We start from the raw sequence: 21,888 nt of genomic DNA on the forward strand, positions 1-21,888 counted from the left end.
TGTTTAGGATTAGTGAGTGTATGTTTTAACTGTTGTTGTGGCATCCGTGTTTGTCACACATTCGATGGCAACCCAGCTAACAATTTATGGTTTCCAAAACGTTCTGGGAACCATAGTTTTTGGTTTCGGAAACGTTAGTTTTTGGTTCCCAAACGTTACCCTAAGGTTAGTTTTTGAGCAAGTTTTGGTTCCCATGGAAAGTTTGCTGAACGTTCCGGAAACGTTAGTTCTTGGTTATATAAAACGTTCCCTGAACGTTCCCCTAACGTTATCTAAAGGTTGCAAACTTTAGAGAACCTTCCCCTAACGTTCCCTAACCGTTGCAAACTTTAGAAACCTTCCCCTAACGTTTCCTAACTGTTCCCATAACGTTCCCTAACATTTAGGGAACGTTCCCTTCCCTAAATATTGCAACCTTTAGGGAACCCTCCCCTAACATTGCAACCTTTGCATACCAATTACTTTAAACAGCACGAGCAGGAATGCATTATTATATATTAGCAGGAAAGAATGAACAGGCAAAATCGATGGAACTTATAACTTTAATATAAAATTATCAAAAGACAAAAAAAACAATATAAAAGGCCTCACTGTATGTATATATATATATATATATATATATATATATATATATATAAATTAGACTTAGTGTTAGCTAAGTATATTAACATAAGGCATTTGACTTTGGTAGGTGCTACATTCAACAAATAGACACACTGTACAATAGACAACAATATACATTGTGGCAGATACCAACACAATATACAAAGACATAATACCAATACAAGTACACATGGAGTGGGCTGTTGAGTGCAAAGTAATAGTGCAAATGTAGTGTGCAAGACGTATATTGGAATGATAAAGTATGTAATGTGAGGTGTGGTCAAAGTGGGGATGACTCCACTTATCCACAGAGTGATAACAGTGCGAAAGAAGCTGCTCCTGTGTGTGGTTGTTTTTGTGTGTAAAAAATACAATTGCTGTAATACAAAAAAATACTATAGCTTTGATAGACAATACTATAGCTTTAATTAAAGAAAAATACAAAAGGTTTAATACAACAAAAAAAAATACAAAAGCTTTAAAAATAATTAAAAAAAAATAGAGCTCCAGTCCTTCAAGTCCGAGTCGAGTCTCAACAAGATCAGTCCTCAGCTTGCCTAAAAAGAAAAAAAAAAAGTTTGATGTCATACTAAGAATGAACATGTTGAAAAAAACAAGACAAAGTGCCTTACTAACAACCCTTTTTTTCTGATCACAAAAAAGTAGTTTTCCCATTCCTTTGATTGTTATGAACAAATTTCAATTTACCGTCTGTGTGGGGCAAACTTCAGTGCTAGCCCAATCAGGTCCTCCGCCTCTGCAGCATTTAGCGCAGGGAAGTTTTTCTGGGCCGCAGCTATAGTAGAAATCAACAAATGAGAAAAGTTAAGTCAAATTAAAACTTCTTATCAGCCAAGTTAAGCATAATACTGATGTGAACAATAAAATAACACCTGCCTGTTAAAACCCTGCAGAGGGTTAGGTCCTGAAAGGATTTCTTGGCCTTCCTGCCCCGCAGGCTGTACTCCTTTAGAACGTTGTTGGTTGCCACCCGCCGTAGCATACGACGGATGGCAGCACCTGGAGTCAACCCTCCAAGGGACGCCAAGAAAAGTAGCTGTAAAACATAGAAATACAAATTATATAGAACAACATATAGAAAGTGGAGAGCTTATACAATCTCATATTGTAAGTCAGTTCAGTTATAATGATTTGAATTTATGCAATTACATAGTGTTTATCTTAAGGGCAGGACTATGGCCATTTAATTACCATTTTGTTCCTCCTCTCCTGGTTACCAAGACTCTGGTCCAAGTCTTGCAGCTCGGTGACTGTCGAGCAGGGGGACAGCAAAAGGTCTTCAACCGGAGCAGAGGGAAGTGACTGTGAGCCCCTTAAGAGGCTGAGCACCTCCTCGATCTTGCCCTCAATCAAGTCGATTGTGCCATGCGGACCATGGATGTCCTCACAGCTATGGAAAAGTTGATAGTGTTAGTTGTTATACATTATAAAATTACATATGTAAACAAATTAAGCGAGTCTTCTTACCTCTCATTTCCATCTCGATGGCTGAGTCACCTCCCTCTGTGCGAGGAGTCACCTCCCTCTGTGCGACGTGTTCTGCTATTTACAACCAAAAAAGTTAAGTTACACTCAAATCCCTTGTCATGAAATTGCATTTAATTGGAAATGGAAAATTCAAAGCCGCTGTACCTTCAACTGGCACCCAAGTCCTGGAGGGAGGGCATTTTGTTCCTCCTCTCCTGCAGCTCAGTGACTGTCGAGCAGGACGACAGCAATATGTCATCGACTGGAGCAGAGGGAGGTGACTGGGAGCTCCTTAAGAGCATGAGCAGCTCATCCATCTTCTCCTCAAATGCGTCCATTCGCTGTGCCATGCGGTAATGGTTGTCCTTATTGCTATGGAAAATGGATGGTGTTAGTTTTAGTTGTTAAATACATTATATACCTGCATATGTGAACAAATTAAGTGAGTGTTCTTACCTCTTATTTCCGTCTCCATGGCCAAGCCACCTCCCTCTGTGTGATGAGTCACTTGTGCTGTTTACAACAAAAAAAAAAGTTACTTACTCTCAAGTTCCTTGTCATGAAATTGTATTAACTTGGAAATGGAAAATTCAAAGACACTGTACCTTCAACTGGGTCCCAAGATGAAGTGGCAGGCGTTATAATAGACCCATCCAGCTCTGGGCAATGAGCTGGTTGCCTGTGTGGTGTTGACTCATCTAAAAAGAAAGTAAATATGAATATTGGTCAGTTAATTTATGGTAGGTTTCTTGCACATGACATTTGCAAAAGATAAACCTATGCTGTTACATTAAACAATCGCTAAAAAGAAAAACTCACATGCAGGTGGTGGAGGCAGTGACATCTGCTGACCTAATAAAAGGCAGGAAGAGACAAATACATCAGAACAGTAACATGATATGCACTAGGTTAATAAACATTAATGTCAGTAGTTCCATGGTAGGAAATATGACTCAACTGGTTTTCTTAAATAATACATGTATAAATGTTAACTTACAGACAGGGCTTCCAGGCACACGCACCATCCTGGAATGCTTTCTTGCTTGCGGAACGGATTCATCTGAAATAAAAGACCATACAATCTGCACTGATTGCAAAAAGAATATTTGAATTGTGCAAATAATGTAGTCTGTGTTTAAGACGTCTTACCATCACGTGACCATGCACTGCCTTTTGTGGACGCTCGCATCTTCTTCCGCCTCAATGCTAGAAGTGTCCATCAGCCGCTGACATTTTTCCATAGCTTTGGTGTATGAATCTACGTTAAGAGAACAACGTTTTTGTGAGCCAGTAGTAGAACAAAGCAGTATTTCCATATAGAGAAAACTATTATTGATAGTATTGCAGCAATCAGTCATCTGTACACAACCAGATTTTCTTGACTGGATATTTGGCCCAGCTTTTGACTTGATTTTTGTATTGTAGCCCAGAGAATTTCTAATGGGGAGACACAGCATCCATAGAAATGCATGGGCTTAGTTTGTAAAGCCAGTATGGCAGCTGTGTATAGCCTACTACACACATTCTGCCCCTTCCTGTATGCTTCCCAACAGACCTCTGAAGTTCGCCTACAAAAAGGAACCAAAACTGCCATCTTTGCCTATAAGGAGATCAGGGTGTTAATTTAACCTAACTACCTATGACAAGTTACATTGCAAGTTAGGTCTGGGGTAGCACAAATCTAAGTTGCTGTCTTAACGTAGGCCTGTTGAAGATCACAGTTAGCCTACCACTCGAAGGCAGAGGACAAACGTGTGTTGAGCAAAATGTCTGCATTTCAGACTTCTTCGCCCCCGGGAGAGTGCAATAATTCTCTCCCCATGTTATTTTCCCATAGCAAAAATTGCAAGATAGGCTACCAGATCTCAGCTTTTTGAAGGCAAAATTCAGAGGTCTATTCACTTGAATCGTCTACCCGATCAACTGTTACAAAATGGCCGCCGACAGAGCCCTTCTAAGGATTATTAGACATTCTCTGACATTATCTATAGCCATCTCTATGGCTCTAGTGTAGCCTACATATGCAGGACTGTTCAGTAGGTTATACCAACTTAAAAAGCATCACCATCTCAGTATACCCACTTAAAATAGACTAGGATACATTTGGGGTTGATCACAGTATAGCCTACCCACTACAGCTAACTAGCCTACATCACAGTAGCCTAGATCCAGCTACATACAGTAGGCCTATATCCACTAGCCTACACCACTGCTGCCGAGTGACTTGCCTAAAAGGACTGACTGTACACTAAAACGAATTAAAAGAAACGGTAGCCTAGTGCTATTATTTGTAACATCAACGCGAGCAGGTTAACACGATGACACAAAACATACAATGCTGCAAAACATAACACGTTGAGAACAGCTCAAACAAAGACGAACGAGCAATGTGCTCTGGTAAATTACAAACTTGGCAGAATCGGAATATAACAAAGCCCTACAAGTGAAAGGACTTAAGGTTAAACCTCAAACTCTTGCATTACAACCACTAGGCCTACATCATGAAACTGTAACATATTTCACTTACTTTCGTGAGATCGAATTCAAGACGAGTGTAATCCATTCCAAGACTTCTTCCAGCGGCGTTCAAGAATCACGGAATTCAAACAGAGCCCGTTTACGGAAGTCAGGACAAGACTTCAATCGATCACCTGAAAGCAGATCGGCGCTGTCTTCCCCCTACTGGCGTGGGGGTAGGCCTACGTGTAAGGGAGAGCCTGTCTGATTGAACTGAAGTGAATTGTGAAATGAAAGAAGTGAATTTTCTTAGTTGTGAAAAGTGTTCTATTGATAGATTTTTGTTTAAAGTTCACCTAATACGTAAAAAAAAGCACAAAAGTATATATTTTTTATTTAGTAAAATTGAAATTAGCCTAAAATAAATATTATCTTGATATGATGTTTACCTTACTTAGATTTTATAAGACCAATCATTTGAGTGGATCTAAATCAAGTGACTGCAAACATTTTGTATGTTACTTCAAAAACTGAAATGGAGCTTGTGTTAGTATCGACTATAGCTGTTATTGTCTCCAGTTAGATAGAGGCGCAATCAATCACACAATGCCATATAACACATTTAACACGGCATGGAATTGGAATGAATAGAGACGCATTACCATTGACGTCATTGCCACCTAATCAGAAGCCTCGAATGCAAATAATGTAAAATGTGTGAATGTAAAATGGTAATGGTAGGCTACAGGAACAAATGAAACATGTTCTGAATGTATTCTAGTGATAGCAGAAAACTATTGTAAAAATATTTTATATTTTATTTACCGAAGTATTATTGTTTGTTTAATCCAACGTGAAACTGCAATCGGTTCTGAATGCAGACCAGGCGTCTTCCCCCTACTGGCGTGGGGGTGCACTCAGAACAACCAAAAACAACCAATAACAACTAAACGGGAACGTTGTGTGAAGGTACTGTGCAACCACAGGAGAACGTTTTGGTTGGTTGGTTCCCTTAACGTTTAGGAACGTTAAGAAACCCTTAGGTAACGTTCCCTAACCGTTAGTTTTTGGTTTGGTTCGAAATACCCTTTAGGGAACCATACACTAACGTTCCCGAACGTTCCCTTAACGTTTTGTGTTAGTGGGGAAAGCACTTGAACACTTGCTGTCGGACCTTGTCATTCCGAGGTGCTCTGAATGCACCCTAACACTGCTCTAACAAGCGAGCCACCGTATCACCCCCATCGTATCAACTCGGTGCATTGCCGCTCGGTAGAGATGCGTGGTTCGCGGTTACAGCCGCGGACTCCGTGGTTAAACCGCGGATTGGGCGGATGACGTGAAGAAATATAATATTTTAATTAAATTCAGGCGGGTGGCGGTTGAACCAATCAAATGAAAAAAATACAGCCTATCCAGTGGAAGGACCAACATCAAGCATTAGACCAGAGACAGTGCGCTGAACTTGTCCACAGAGATGTTCAATTGCTTTGAGCCAGAACATAATGAAGCCTATAGTTTAAAGAACATAATGAAGCCTATAGTTTAAAGAACATAATGAAGCTTAAAGAACATAATGAAGCCTATAGTTTAAAGAACTTAATGAAGCTTAAAGAACATAATGAAGCCTATAGTTTAAAGAACATAATGAAGCCTATAGTTTAAAGAACTTAATGAAGCCTATAGTTTAAAGGTGTTCTAAGTCTAAGCGATGCCACACGTTTTTTAGGCTAAAACATTTTATGTCACTTACAGCAAACATAATAATACGTTTATTTTATATAGCGCCTTTCTCAAACCCAAGGTCGCTTTACATACCTCACCATCCGCTAGCTGCCTGTCTCCTGAATACACTGTAAAAAAAACACTGTCTTTGTGGACAGCCCAGGCTCCAACGGCAACAAAAACAACCTGGGCAGGCAAACCTAACCCATAAAAACATAACAAACTGTTCCACCGAATCACAGAGGAGATGTGCGTTTAGGAGTTTCAATTGCACGGGAGGAGCACGGGAGGAAGTAGCGAGCTAGCTCTCTGTTTTGTTTGAACGTCAACAGAAGTTACGTTACCCAGCATCGCTTTAGTCAAAGCAACAAGTCATATACACACATCGAAATACATACTTTCAGCATTGTCTAGAATGTTTGTGGAAATGTTAGCCAGGGAAATCTGAAGGGGATTGATGATGAAGATGGAGATGGTTTGCTAAAATAGAAATAAAAAAAAAATAAATATATATATATAAAATTTGAGAAAAACAGGGTTGAAACAGGTGATAAAAATGGAGACATCATTTTTAATCATGTTCAATGACCACAGAAGACTATGGAGGGAGAAAGATGCCATAAGTTTTCAAAACAAAACAAAATTACATGTTGAATTAAAAATAAATGAATATTGAGTAATTGACGTCAAATAATTACAGCAGGGAAAATAACACGTCAACATTTTTTTCAGTAAGTATACTTCCAGTGAGGCTATTCGCATGAAATTTTCACCGGACATTAGTATTAACGTAGGTAATCCACACATATAAAAATCCAAACATTAATGTCTAAAAGTAGAGTTATGAGTAAAAAAGTGGAATGGCACAGGGAAAAAGTATTGAACATGCTAAGAAAAAGCAGTACACAAAGGCAAGGAACAAACTGGAATCTATAAGTAGTTAGAGAAATTATCCATCCTATCTGTGCAAATTGATATAAGCTGGGTTAGTACATACTGGTGGGCTATAAAAAGGTTTTTGTTACCAAGGTGTCACACAAGAAACATTTCATGATGGGTAAAAGCAAAGAGCTCTCCCAAGACCTTTGCAACCTTATTGTTGCAAAACATATCAATAGAACTGGTTACAGATGCACTTCAAAATCATCCAGCAAGGAGTATTGGAGCCATTATCTGCAAGTGGAAGGAACATCGCTGCATCATCAACTGGCCATGCACAGGATCTCCTTGCAAGATTTCTGACCAGGAAGTCAGAAGGATAGTCAGAAGAGTAGCCCAAGAGCCAAGGACCACTCGGAGAAAGCTCCAGAAAGACTTGGTACAGTTGTTACATAGGTAATGCATTCCACCGCCATGGCCTCTACGCACGCTCATCCCGCATGACTCTATTGCTGAAGAAAAACATGTCAAAACTCGTTGAAAGTTTGCTACACAACATTTGGACAATCCTATGAAATACTGAGAGAATGTATTCTGGTCAGGCAAGAGCAAAATTGAACTTTTCGGATGTCATACTACACACTACTATAGTACTATTTGGAGGAGAAATGGCACTGTGCATCACCCAAAAAATACCCTACTAACATGGACGTGGTGGCATCATGGTGTGGGTTGTTTTTCATCTCATGGTACTAGCAGACTTCATACAGTTGAAGGAATGATGAATGGAGTCCTTCGCTGTATGGGCATTGAAAAAGTGGAACGGCCACCTAAGGGTGGTGACCTTGAACGACTACTTTTGCAGCGTGAAACTTACTATGCCCTCAATACCATGGCTCCATTTGGACTGAATGAGGAGTTTGATATAAAAACCCTTTTTATAAGTGTTTTTCAAAACGTCTTTTTTATTATTTTGTATGTATTATTTTCTAAACATTTGTTTCTCTACAGTGTGTGAGATTGACCATACTGCTGTGAGGGACAGAGCAGGCTGGCTAAAGAGGACGCAGATTTTTAACTTTCCAAAATGAAACATTTATTTATTTTTTCTTTCTTTTTTCAAAAACAGATATGATAAAGCATATCAAAATAATAATTCAAGTAAACATAACATAACATAATTGAATAGGCCTATGAGGTCAGACGAACAGAACATAACTCAAAGCATATGAGAGAACTGAACACAAAAGACTGACCTAACCAAATGGGACGACAGGGGGACATATATGCCGGCCGGCTAGACTAACAAGACACAGAAGGGATGACTACGACTAATTGACATTTAGACAACAACAAACATGAAATCTATGGCCAGTTCAACATAAGCATAAAGATAAGTAAATATTAATTCTTCAATGAAAATAATCATAAACAATATAGTTAACGGATTAACTTAATTACAAAACCAAATTAAGCTTCCTCTTTCTCCCATGACGTCCATTTCCGATGGTTACTTCCAGAGGACACTTAACGTGACACCATTGCCGCAAGAAGCCCTTTGCCAAGCAAGATTCAGCACCCGTGAAGTCCAGCCAAATGTGTTTGCCGTCGGCCTCTCACCACCCGCCACGGTAACTTAAGATAACTCAAAGAAACATGTAAGTGTACATAGATAACAAACATAAGAAACAAACTGTGTGCACCCAGCTGTAAGTATATATTCTCTTTTGATCCCGTGAGGGAAATTTGGTCTCTGCATTTAACCCAATCCATGAATTAGTGAAACACACTCAGCACACAGTGTACACACAGTGAGGTGAAGCACACACTAATCCCACTAAACACACTCAGCACACAGTGAACACATAGTGAGGTGAAGCACACACTAATCCCACTAAACACACACAGTGATCACATAGTGAGGTGAAGCACACACTAATCCCACTAAACACACACAGTGATCACATAGTGAGGTGAAGCACACACTAATCCCACTAAACACACACAGTGATCACATAGTGAGGTGAAGCACACACTAATCCCACTAAACACACACAGTGAACACATAGTGAGGTGAAGCACACACTAATCCCACTAAACACACACAGTGAACACATAGTGAGGTGAAGCACACACTAATCCCACTAAACACACTCAGCACACAGTGAACACACAGTGAGGTGAAGCACACACTAATCCCACTAAACACACTCAGCACACAGTGATCACACAGTGAGGTGAAGCACACACTAATCCCACTAAACACACTCAGCACACAGTGAACACATAGTGAGGTGAAGCACACACTAATCCCGGCGCAAACACACTCAGCACACAGTGAACACACAGTGAGGTGAAGCACACACTAATCCCACTAAACACACTCAGCACACAGTGATCACACAGTGAGGTGAAGCACACACTAATCCCACTAAACACACACAGCACACAGTGAGGTGAAGCACACACTAATCCCGGCGCAGTGAGCTGCCTGCAACAACAGCGGCGCTCGGGGACAGGGGCGGAGCCAGACATTGTAAACATTCGGGGCTTAGCCCATTTAATATTTTTTTTAAATAACCCCTTAAATAATGACTTCTAGTGAATTTTGTGTAAACTAATGGACACATTGAGCCCTAAAAAATGTGAAACTAACATTCAACAGATTCAAGGTATCTGACTGGCACTACCCTGTGTAAAATTATAGTTTTGGGTCTTTCAAGAGGCAATATATGTTCATATCTGTTTAGCATGTACTTAGTTAATTAAGCGTTTCTTATGGTTTGTATATTATAGTATTTGTTTATTTTCATTAGGCTATTGTTTGATATGACATTATTGTTTATTATTGCTATTCTCCTTCTTCCTCTTCCCTGATCTCATCTGTGTGACAAATATATATAATATCTTATACTATAATATACATAATATTATGATATAATTACAGTATGGCCAGTCATCATGATACAAGGGTATTTTAGAATGAATGCATTATCATCTTGACATAGGCGTTTCTAAATTATTATGAATGCAGACTGCATGGTGCTTGATTAACACACTTATGGAAAGGGCCCTTTCCTCTCAATATATCATTTTTTAGTTAATAAATAGTTAGGCAGCCAAAACAACATAATATTACTTTTATATTTATGTGGACTCTTGGATTATAAGATCTGTGGTGGTGGATAGGATATCAACAAGGTTTTAAGTTAGGCTAACAGTTAACATTCTTTTGTGCAACATATGACACTGAAAAGTTGACATGGGCAGATAACTGTTAATGGGTTTTTCTGACATTTCAAAACAGTGTAGCCTAATTTATTACAAGACGAGGATCACTTTGTTTTGGGAGCTGGAATTTCTTATTCTGCAGTAGGCTTAGCTAGCAGCTAGCCTATGAGAGTACTGAATTTGCCTTTTACGCCGACGAACGAGGGCATTTAACGTTAACGCATTTAGGGAGCTAGCCAAGTAGCCTAACGTTAGCCTGCCTAACTGACTGAAAGCTCTTAACGTGAAATCACCAACCTGAAACAACACCATCCGTCAGTTCACTGGGCGATGCTGTTGCTTGAACGGAGCTGGGTGGTCTTTTGAAAAACTTTCTAATATCCATAACGTTTCAACAACATGTACACAAGGTGTTTTATCACAGACTGTAAAAGTGACAGACTTCTGACAGAGGCTTTTTGGAACACCGAAGCCATGACGTAGCGTTGTCAAGGCAGCATTTTCACTGGATCTAAACAAATCAATCTAACCATTGAAATCACTATAGCGGATAGCCCAGAGACCTGGCATAGATCGTGTAGCAAGTCAAATTATTTTTCAATATTGGGCTTTGAAAATAAGGGATATATTTCCTCAGTAATAGAGCATTTGGTGACATTTATAGAGAAACCGAGGGGAAGTTATATTGGAAATAAGAGTTGCCGGGAATGTAAAACACTAAAAAAAGATTCGGGGCTTAAGCCCGCTAAGCCACCCCCTAGCTCCGCCACTGCTCGGGGAGCAGTGAGGAGTTAGTGAGTTCATCACTTCATCCGTGCCTACAGGTCGGGGTTCGAACCGGCATCCCTCCGGTTACAAGTCCGAAGCGCTAACCAGTAGGCCACGGCTGCCCTTGTTGTTGTTTATATATATCCCCACCCACCCACTCATCTCCTTGATACAGTACCTGACAAAGACCTCTGATCGAAATGTTGTTAATAAACCACTCTGGGAGCTTATAGAACAGTGTGCAGGTATCTTTTTATTTTTCATCAGTGAAACTCTTGCCACACTAAGCACACAAGTACAAACTCTCTCTTTTGTGCTTGCACTGGTTTGTTGAGGTTTGATTTTTGGGTAAAGCTTCTACCCCACTCACTAGTCTAGAGTGATATGGTTCCTACCCCACTCACTAGTCACTACAGAGATATGGTTCCTACCCCACTCACTAGTCACTACAGTGATATGGTTCCTACCCCACTCACTAGTCTAGAGTGATATGGTTCCTACCCCACTCACTAGTCACTACAGTGATATGGTTCCTACCCCACTCACTAGTCTAGAGTGATATGGTTCCTACCCCACTCACTAGTCACTACAGTGATATGGTTCCTACCCCACTCACTAGTCACTACAGTGATATGGTTCCTACCTACCCCACTCACTAGTCACTACAGTGATATGGTTCCTACCTACCCCACTCACTAGTCACTACAGTGATATGGTTCCTACCCCACTCACTAGTCTAGAGTGATATGGTTCCTACCCCACTCACTAGTCACTACAGTGATATGGTTCCTACCCCACTCACTAGTCTAGAGTGATATGGTTCCTACCTACCCCACTCACTAGTCACTACAGTGATATGGTTCCTACCCCACTCACTAGTCACTACAGTGATATGGTTCCTACCTACCCCACTCACTAGTCACTACAGTGATATGGTTCCTACCACAGTGATATGGTTTCTACATATAACACTGTCATCGTCATCATCAAATAATTGTCCCCTGCAGCTGCTATATGCCAGCTGAGAATATGAACTAAGAGGTTGTTGCTGCTTAGGAGATCCTTCATGCGCTCCTTTGGTGCTAAAGGTCTTGGGCTACTAAAAAACTGCAGGGCTACTGGCAGCAGTCCTTTCATTCTTGTCGGGAAAATCATGTGCTGGGGTGGGGATGGTGATGGGTATACAGGGGATCCTGGGGAGTTTGAGTGGGTGGTGGGGTGTTGGGGTGGGGATGATGATGGGAGATCAGGGGGGGTTGGGTGGCCTGGGGAGTTTGATTGGATGGGGACGTGATTGGGTGTAGGTGGTGATGGGAAATCAAGGAAGATGGGGTTGAATATTGGTTCAGAGTCTCCATCTGCCTGCTGAGGCCCTGAGGAGTTTGTTGCATAAGCTTCACTTTCAGCAGGTATTCCAGTAGTGTATTCCATGTTGTTGTGTCTTTGTGGTGGCAGGGAGTCGACGGAGGTGGGGAGGGGTATTGGTACTGGTGTTACAACATGACATTACTTTCTGATAGCCTCTCAGCAGCTTTGGTAGGTGCTATCTCCTCATGCTCATCACATCCATTTGTTTACTGAGATTCCAAGGAGTTTGATGCCAGTGATTGACTTTGAGTCATTTCAGCAGCACCCATCTTATCTTGTCCAGTGGACATGGCTGGGCATTGTTGAGCTGGTTGTTTATGTTTTTCCAAGGTCTGCACTTCAGTGGAGGCTAGCGGGTGGTTACCAGAGGGCCCCACAGCAGGGGGGGTTGGGCATATCTCTGTTTCAGCCTGTGCAGAGTGTTTTGGTTTAGCTGAGTTGTTGATGTCATCCGCTTGTTCCGTTTGTATGGCCACTGAGCGCTTATCAGAGGCTCGGCTCAAGGTTGGCAGAAAAGATGTTGGGTGCAGGAGAGAGGTGATATTTTTCGGTTAAGATCTTGGCCCCAGCCCAACTCAGCTCTCTGCTATTTGGTCTGAAGTATTCCCTGTGATTCCAAAAAAGGTTAAAATTGTCAATAAAATTCCTCCCAACTGAAAAGCATGTTTTTGCGAGCCAGGTGTTTAAACTGAATAGTCTGGTAAATACAAAGCTTCCCTTTGCTGGGAGTGGGCCACTGATGAACATTTTTATTCCAAGCTCATATAGGGCTGAGAAAAGTTCCTTGAAATCTTCTTTGACATACAGCTGTTCTTTGTAAATGTAATTTGCTCCCACATGCACAATGATGCGCTTGATAGTTGCATATTTTGACACCAGTTCTGCAAGTTTGTTTTTGTGTCAGACACTGAAGCATTTGGGAAACAACATACAATCATCCTTTCCCCATTTAAAAGTCTCACAGCAGAGTCGCCTAGAACAGTGGTTCTTAACTGGTTTTGCTTTGGGACCCACAGTTTCCCATGTTCATTAAGTCGCGACCCATATATTTTTTTACTGATCAAGCCAACAGATACGGTGAGCTACATGAGACACGTGAAGTGCCTGCAGGTTTACTTGTTTGGAACATGCTGGTGTTTGGCATTACATTTGTGAAGTCTTCAACTCCTGATGTCCCCCTTCAAAGTACTCAATAGGTTTGTCTTTGACAGGGGTGCTTTGATTCCATTTTGCATTTTCTCTTATGTGCCAGCAATTCAGTGAACACCGCACACTGGGGTTTCGGTTTTGTCTCAATTTAAGTGAAACCATATCCTACTTCAAATATTATAAGGGTCATAATCTACTTGTCACCGCTAAAATGATGTCTAACATAACCAGTCACATAAATATTGTCCATGTCCATGGCAATTACTGACATAAAAATGTCTATTAAAATAAAGGTCCAACATTAGATCTGAGGTAGCATTTTAAATAAGTTATTTTGTTTTTGCTTGTTTTTAACCACAAGCTCTGCGACCCACCCAGAACGGTTACGCGACCCACTTTTGGGTCCCGACCCACCAGTTAAGAAACACTGGCCTAGAACAAGGGTTGTGGGATGAATAGGTTCCGAGTGCTTTTTGCTTGTAGATAGATAGATAGATAGATACTTTATTGATCCCTAAGGGTGCTTTTTGCTTGTAGATAGATAGATAGATAGATACTTTATTGATCCCTAAGGGTGCTTTTTGCTTGTAGATAGATAGATAGATACTTTATTGATCCCTAAGGGTGCTTTTTGCTTTTAGATAGATAGATAGATAGATAGATAGATAGATAGATAGATACTTTATTGATCCCTAAGGGGAAATTCTAAATGTCCTTGTGCTTGTGCCCATCTTTCTATTGTTGTGGTTTGATCGCTGCCTGCTTTGGGTCTGTTCCCTGGGAATTTCCTCTCGTCCATCCTGGAGGCATTCAAATCTGTTCCATAGTTTTAGGGGCTGTGGGTTTCCCTTAGGACCACAAGCCCTGTAGTAGTTGACCGCTGATCTGTCTGTATTTCTGAAACGAGGCCTGAAGTTAACATCTGAATTTACTGGTGTTGAGGTAATTACAGTTCTTGTATTATGTTTTTTGGTCTGGCACCTTGCCTGTGTCAAGGCTCTGTACTCACATTTCTCTTTGTGAGGTCGACACATTCTTCTGCTCTAGTAGCAATGATATTAGACTGCTGGGTTACATTCTCTGCATTCTCTTCCAGTAGTTGCTGTACTCACTTCATGAGATGCCTCTCAAATTCATCTGTTTTTGGTGGAAGGGCATCAATCTTTGATTCAAAAGTAGAAATCCTCTGTTCTAGCTTAGTACATTTTCGGCATGATCTCCTGCGTCTCTGGCCGGAGAAGCGCATTTTGTTTTAATCCAACTTCAAGGTGACTTGCCGTTCAGTTTCTGCGCATTTGGCGGCTCATGTAAAGTAGAAAAACTAACCACTAACTTTTCAGATTTAAATGTACTGGTTTCACTGTTAGCTAATCTAGCTTGTAAATGAAATGAAAGAATGAAAAAGAGTGGAAATTGCTAAAGGGATAGGTGTAGCAGGAGCAGTGTGAAATGCGTCCTACTCGCTTGAGTAGGAGTCACTCAGTACAGTGATACGGCTTCTTTCCCGTGTGAGTGCGCTGGTGGGTTTTTAAACTGCCTAATTGGCTGAAGCTCTTGTCACACTCACTACAGTGATACGGCTTCTCTCCTGTGTGAATACGCTGGTGTGTTTTGAGGGCACCACTCTCATTGAAAGTCTTACCACACTCAGTACAGGGGTACGGCTTCTCTCCTGTGTGAATGCGCTGGTGGGTTTTTAAACTGCCTGATTGGGTGAAGCTCTTGTCACACTCACGACAGGGGTACGGCTCCTCTCCTGTGTGAATGCGCTGGTGTCGTTTTAAGCTTGACATAACAGTAAAGCTCTTGCCACACTGAGTGCAGTGATACGGCTTCTCTCCTGTGTGAATGCGCTGGTGGGTTTTGAGAGCGCCTATTTGTCTGAAGCTTTTGCCACACTCACTACAGTGGTACGGCTTCTCTCCTGTGTGAATGCGCTGGTGTTCTTTCAGATCGCCTAGTAGGCTGAAGCTCTTGCCACACTCACTACATGGGTAAGGTTTCTCCCCTGTGTGAATGCGCAGGTGGGTTTTGAGATTGCCTGATAGGCTGAAGCTCTTGCCACACACACTACATTGATACAGCTTCTCTCCTGTGTGAGTGCGCTGGTGGGTTTTGAGAGTGCCTATTCGGCTGAAGCTCTTGCCACACTCACTACAGTGGTACGGCTTCTCTCCTGTGTGAATGCGCTGGTGGGTTTTGAGATGGCCTGATTCGCTGAAACTCTTGTCACACTCACTACATGGGTATGGCTTCTCTCCTGTGTGAGTGCGCTGGTGGGTTTTGAGACTGCTTAATTGGCTGAAGCTCTTGCCACACTGAGTGCAGTGATATGGCTTCTCTCCTGTGTGAGTGTGCTGGTGGGTTTTGAGACTGCCTAATTGGCTGAAGCTCTCGCCACACTCACTACAGTGATACGGCTTCTCTCCTGTGTGAATGCGCTGATGTCTTTTGAGACTGCCTGTTCGTCTGAAGCTCTCGCCACACTCACTACAGTGATACGGCTTCTCTCCTGTGTGAATGCGCTGATGTCTTTTGAGAGTGCCTGTTCGTCTGAAGCTCTCGCCACACTCACTACAGTGATACGGCTTCTCTCCTGTGTGAGTGCGCTGGTGGGTTTTGAGTGTGCCTAATTGTCTGAAGCTCTTGTCACACTCACTACAGGGGTACGGCTTCTTTCCTGTGTGAGTGTGCTGGTGGATTTTGAGTTGGCCTAATTGTGTGAAGCTCTTGTCACACTCACCACATGGGTACGGCTTCTCTCCTGTGTGAATGCGCTGGTGGGTTTTAAGACTGCCTATTCGGCTGAAGCTCTTGTCACACTCACTACAGTGGTACGGCTTCTCTCCTGTGTGAGTGCGCTGGTGGGTTTTGAGATTGCCTATTCGGCTGAAGCTCTTGTCACACTCACTACAGTGGTACGGCTTCTCTCCTGTGTGAATGCGCTGGTGGGTTTTGAGATGGCCTAATTGGCTGAAGCTCTTGTCACACTCACAACAGGGGTACGGCTTCTCTCCTGTGTGAATGTGCTGGTGTAGTTTTAAGCTTAATATAATAGTAAAGCTCTTGCCACACTCCCTACAATGATACGGCTTCTCTCCTGTGTGAATGCGCTGGTGGGTTTTGAGAGTGCCTAATTGGCTGAAGCTCTTGCCACACTCACTACAGGGGTACAGCTTCTCTCCTGTGTGAATGTGCTGGTGGGTTGTAAGACTGTCTACTCGGCTGAAAGTCTTGTCACAGTCACTACAGTGGTACGGCTTCTCTCCTGTGTGAATGCGCTGATGTCTTTTGAGATGGCCTATTTGTCTGAAGCTCGTGTCACACTCACTACAGGGGTACAGCTTCTCTCCTGTGTGAATGCGCTGGTAGGTTTTGGTACTTCCTTCAAGAGTAAAACTAGAAGGTGCCAGAGTCTCTGGTCTGATCTCTCTAGACCTCAGCTGGAGCATGTACTCGTCCGTGTGGCTCCTCTTGATGTGCTCGTGGAGGTAGAGCTGAGCTGTGTAAGAACATGGACACAGGGAGCAGGTGAACACCTGAGATGCTGTCACCTCTGAAAGAAAGAATAAAGAGGAAGATACAATTTAGGTTCAGACAAAGAAGCACGCTGGACAACATTGTTGGATAATACTGCGTAACATCACTAGACATTAAAGGAACACGCCACCCAATATCAGTAGTAATATATGTTCTTACCTTAACTTTCACAAGTTGAGTCATACCTCTCCCGTGTCGGTACGTGCACTCAAACGCTCTGGTGCGCAGCGCGACTGTGTTAGCATGTTGCTATGCTAGCGGGCTTTGCCGTAACTAGCCGTAGAAGTAATCAAAAACATCCACGTTTTCCCGACTTAAATACAGTTGCACGAGTAGTTGATAGAAATGCTACGGCCACGCAACATGAAACGTGGCGATTTTCCAAGCGAAACAACAGGAGAACTACAATGTGTGGCGCAATAGCACTTGGGAGTACTTCGACCTAGCGTGGTAATATTATTAACACCTAATTGTAGATCCTATCCACCACAGAGTTTAGAATCCATGCTGGATCGACCCTCAGCCTCTCCCTCCCCTCTGAGCGAGAGAGAGGCACACACACTTTTCAAAACCGCACCCGCCCACCATCCGCTGGTTGTTTTAATGTAGGCTATATGGGTGATGCAGCGCTGCTGACGTGAGGCTAGAAAGCCCTTGCCTGTTCTAGAAAGACTGATCCAATGCAGCAAATATATTAAAAGGCTAAAGTCGCCATCCCCAGAATATCAGCAGCAAACTCAGTCTCTGTCCAGTCTCTCGCTCAGAGGGGAGGGAGAGGCTGAGGGTCAATCCAGCATGGATTCTAAACTCTGTGGTGGATAGGATCTACAATTAGGTGTTAACAATACTACTACGCTAGGTCGAAGTACTCCCAAGTGCTATTGCGCCACACATTGTAGTTCTCCTGTTTATTCGCTTGGAAAATCGCCACGTTTCATGTTGCGTGGCCGTAGCATTTCTATCAACTACTCGTGCAACTGTATTTAAGTCGGGAAAACGTGGATGTTTTTGATTACTTCTACGCTTAGTTACCATCAAACACCGCTAGCATAGCAACATGCTAACACAGTCGCGCCGCGCACCAGAGCGTTTGAGTGCACGTACCGACACGGGAGAGGTATGACTCAACTCGTGAAAGTTAAGGTAAGAACATATATTACTACTGACATTGGGTGGGGTGTTCCTTTAAAGGCCCTTGGCTACCAAACTGTTACAAGTGACAACTAGATTTGGTTGGCTTTGGCCAAGTGGAGCAACCCTCTTTAAATAGGGGAGTTGGGTTGAAACATCATTTGTCTTCAGCCTACAACACGGTTCTGAAAACCATTCCTAGGCGCTTTACAGATACACCATCCTGCTCCACCTCTCAAACAGGGGGAGGGGCATTAATTTTACAATCACATTAATATGACAAAAGAATGTATAACAAGATTTCTGTAATTTAATGTTTACATATGCAAATTAGGCATTATCTAATTAAATATGGGCTAGTTAGCATACATTTTAAGGCGAGACACTACAGGTGAACAGGGTACATTTTTTAACTAGCAGATATCACTATGAAACTTCCCTAAACTAAACGTTTCGATCCCCTGGCTCTTCCTCAGACTACAATACGTGTCTCACAATGCACCATCATACAGTACATCCCCACTTATCCTTCCTCACACGTGAATCCCATTGGATAATTAGTCCAACACTCAAAACATTCAATCAATCGATTGATAAAAAGTCCCTGTTTGTGTAAAGTGCTTGGTGCTGATTGTACAAACATATATGTATATATACAGTAGATTACAATAATTGGGCCAGGGGCTCGAAATGTTGCACGCAAAGTAAAAAAAAAACCTTTCAAGGGAGCTATATGGTGTGCGGATCACTTTCTCTTATTTTACTTTTGGAGTCATTTCTCTGATCCAGCACCCATCCAAAAACGGTGAAAAGGGATGTGCGTGTTCACATATCTACTTACCGCATTTTCCGGACTATAAGTCGCACTGGAGTATAAGTTGCACCAGTCAAAAAATGTGTCATGAAGAGGAAAAAAACCTATATATAAATATATATATGTTGCACCTGAGTCGCAGGACCAGCCAAACTATGAAAAAAAGTGCTACTTATAGTCCGGAAAATACGGTAATTAAATTTCAAACTGTGCCCTCCCACCCGGAAATAAATGTTTGACAATGGATCTAAGCCAGACTCTCTGCGAAGTCAGCTCTAGACAAAACCATTCAGTAATTATTTCAACTAAAGTGAAACATGTGTAATGTTTAACTAGCCTATGTAAACTTCTGACAATTTCAATATTGTACAACATATCGTGAATGAATGGCCATCACAAGTTGTCGTTAGCTGTACCCTTGTAGATGTCATGAGTGTTTATCAGAAGCAGTAGGCAGATGTGCATTCATATCAGATGAAAAAGTTAAAATGCTCAAAAGTGTTATGCCACTTATCCTACTCTATATATTTGTTAGATTCAATGGAGAACCTTTCCTGTGAGAGTAGGCCTGCAAAATGCAAGGTGCATATGGAACCTATAGAGTATCTCGTAAATTACCCCACTAATAATGCCCTGAATGGTACGAAACTTCTACAGTACTACAACTATGTTCTGTACTCATAAAACGAGGCATTGAAAAGTTTGTAAGTACACCAGGAGTTTATTTAAATAACACTTGCCCGATGGATTCTACTCTCTGCTGCTTTCTACCGCTGCATCAACGTTACTTCCGTGATTTGGGAAAAGCCCGTAAAAGTCCTGGCAGGAAGCAAGCATAAGAATGTAGTGTAGCGTGACTTTACAATATGAAGATGTGATAATTAATAATCAGAATCATAATTAACTATTAAAAGATTTTTAGTCATATAACTGCTTAAATCCAGCTTGCTCTAAAACAAATAAAAATGTGCAAATGCTGCAAGGTAATGATAGACAACCAGTGTGAAACAAGATAGACTTTTAATGTTTAAAAACTTAGAAACTTAGAATTGAGGTGTGTTTTCTTAATTAAAAGCATACATTGTTTTTGCTAGAATAACCCGTTATAATATTGCTTAAATTTAGAGTTTGTTTTTCTTAAACATAAACGAAAGTTTGCTTATGAAACTTAAAGTATTTTGCTTAGACTTAAGGAATATTTACTTGAAACATAAAATGTGTTTGCTTAGATTTAAGTGTTAGAATTAAAGTGTGTTATGCCAAATGAGATGTGCTTTGAACAAAATGTAAAGACAGAATCTAAGAACATGTACCAGCTGTAAGAAACTGTTTGTCAGCAAAACAAAAAGCTGACTGGCAACTAGATAAAAAAAAAAAGCAGAACCAATATTTCTTGGCAAGACACAATACCAAACTTGGACATGTTTTGCCTGACCGAGAGGGGTATAAAAAGAGAACGGCCCCTTGTTCAGGGTTCTTTGGCTTTTTGTTCTTCTTTTTCATTTTTCTTCGGGTCGAGCCGCAGAGACTTGAACGCATTTTTTTTTTTTTTTATTATTTGTATTTAATAAAAGTAAAAATCCGAACCTTTGTAAAAGGTTTTTTACAAAAAAAGTTTGTAAAAAGACCGTCTAGCGTTTTCTCGTATTTTTCTGCCTCTCCTGTGTTGCTGAGAACCCGGATGCCTTGCAACAGGGCCTCTGTTCCAAAGACTTGAGCAAAAAACATACTGCACTGACATACACAGGAGTAGTGAACTCAGCCAGGCATTCGGGAAGGAAAGATCTATGCTCCAGGGCAGACAAAAAACCAAAAAGGCTTTGTTAGCAAATTTATTTGGCGCGACAAATTGTTTGTGAAGCTAAAGTCTAGGACCCATTGTGGTCTAAATGCACATCACACACCCAAGCGAGGATACGGAAATCTGTCTGATAAATACAAGTGTATTTATAGATAAAATCTAAATTGTTATAGATCCGTTGTGGTCAATTGAAGTTCTTATATGTTACAACAACTGTCATTTAAAAAGAGTCGTAATTTCAATTTGACAAAGCTCCCAAAAGAATAGGGTAGTTGATCTTCCCTCCGATCTAGACAGACAGACGAATGTCTGTAGTGAGTTTTTACCCTCTCTTAGATTTTGATGACAAACAACTATGGCAAATACAGCTCTGAATTTCTTCCTCTTTTAGTGAAGTTAACCACATTTTGAAGTATGAGTCGAAGGGAACAGGGAATAGCGACTAAGAGATAGAGAGAGACTCTGAAGTGGTCTATTTTCCTTAGCCCCTAAACCCCAAATTAGGGATTTTGATTCAGATAGGGAGAGCCTCTCCATCAAGTCAATCCTCTTGTACAGTCTAAATCCGTCGAAAAGGGGCCCTCGCATCAGACACACACACTGAAAGATACTTCCTCTTTTACCCTGTGAAATCCTCATAGTCCGAAGACGAGCGCACCCACACCTACAGGAGTAGCGATATCTACTGTGTTACGGGAGCCCCGTAGACACCAGAGTGGACACAAAACGCAACAGTAGATCCAGGAATGCACTAATATTTTGTTCATAGTACCAGTTTGCAACAATTATTAGTTAACACTAAGTTGTAAACACTTCGGAAAAAAATATTAAAAACTGGATACAAAAAACTTTGATGTAATCGCTTCCTGCCAGGACTCCAACGCCCTTTTATTTAACGTGTCAACAGAATATCTGCGAATTCCGTGCAATTCCG

General features: G+C 41.5%; 1 protein-coding gene and 1 long non-coding RNA gene across 5 annotated transcripts in view; both read right to left on the reverse strand.

Annotated features, from left to right (window-relative positions):
* Positions 1-874: 874 nt before the first annotated feature.
* On the reverse strand, positions 875-2,711 carry LOC143121825 (uncharacterized). 3 transcript variants are annotated; one of them, XR_012986541.1, is made up of 8 exons: positions 2,697-2,711; positions 2,548-2,604; positions 2,257-2,463; positions 2,092-2,166; positions 1,816-2,014; positions 1,501-1,660; positions 1,312-1,399; positions 875-1,160 (listed from the first exon to the last, which is right to left on the reverse strand). It is a non-coding gene; the product is annotated as an uncharacterized LOC143121825 (long non-coding RNA). The 3 variants fall into 3 exon arrangements; XR_012986542.1 differs by lacking the exon at positions 2,697-2,711 and having other exon boundaries at positions 2,092-2,163; positions 2,548-2,615; XR_012986540.1 differs by lacking the exon at positions 2,697-2,711 and having other exon boundaries at positions 2,548-2,615.
* An 8,635-nt stretch (positions 2,712-11,346) lies between these two features.
* The window catches only part of LOC143121802 (uncharacterized), a 149,266-nt gene continuing 138,724 nt past the window's right edge, over positions 11,347-21,888 (reverse strand). Inside the window, exon 5 of one of the 2 annotated variants that reach the window (XM_076282414.1) lies at positions 11,347-16,969. In XM_076282414.1, the coding sequence (XP_076138529.1) occupies positions 15,144-16,969 (1,826 nt within the window). In that variant the 3' untranslated portion in view covers positions 11,347-15,143. Of the gene's footprint in view, positions 17,225-21,888 lie in introns of both variants that reach the window. The other variant, XM_076282423.1, reaches the window with a different exon arrangement.

Source organism: Alosa pseudoharengus, unplaced genomic scaffold, assembly GCF_046254945.1.
Source record: "Alosa pseudoharengus isolate Yale_2024_CS ecotype anadromous, Long Island Sound unplaced genomic scaffold, YU_APseudo_1.1 YU_APseudo_1.1_scf_1, whole genome shotgun sequence".
In the NCBI taxonomy this organism is placed as follows: Eukaryota; Metazoa; Chordata; class Actinopteri; order Clupeiformes; family Clupeidae; genus Alosa; species Alosa pseudoharengus.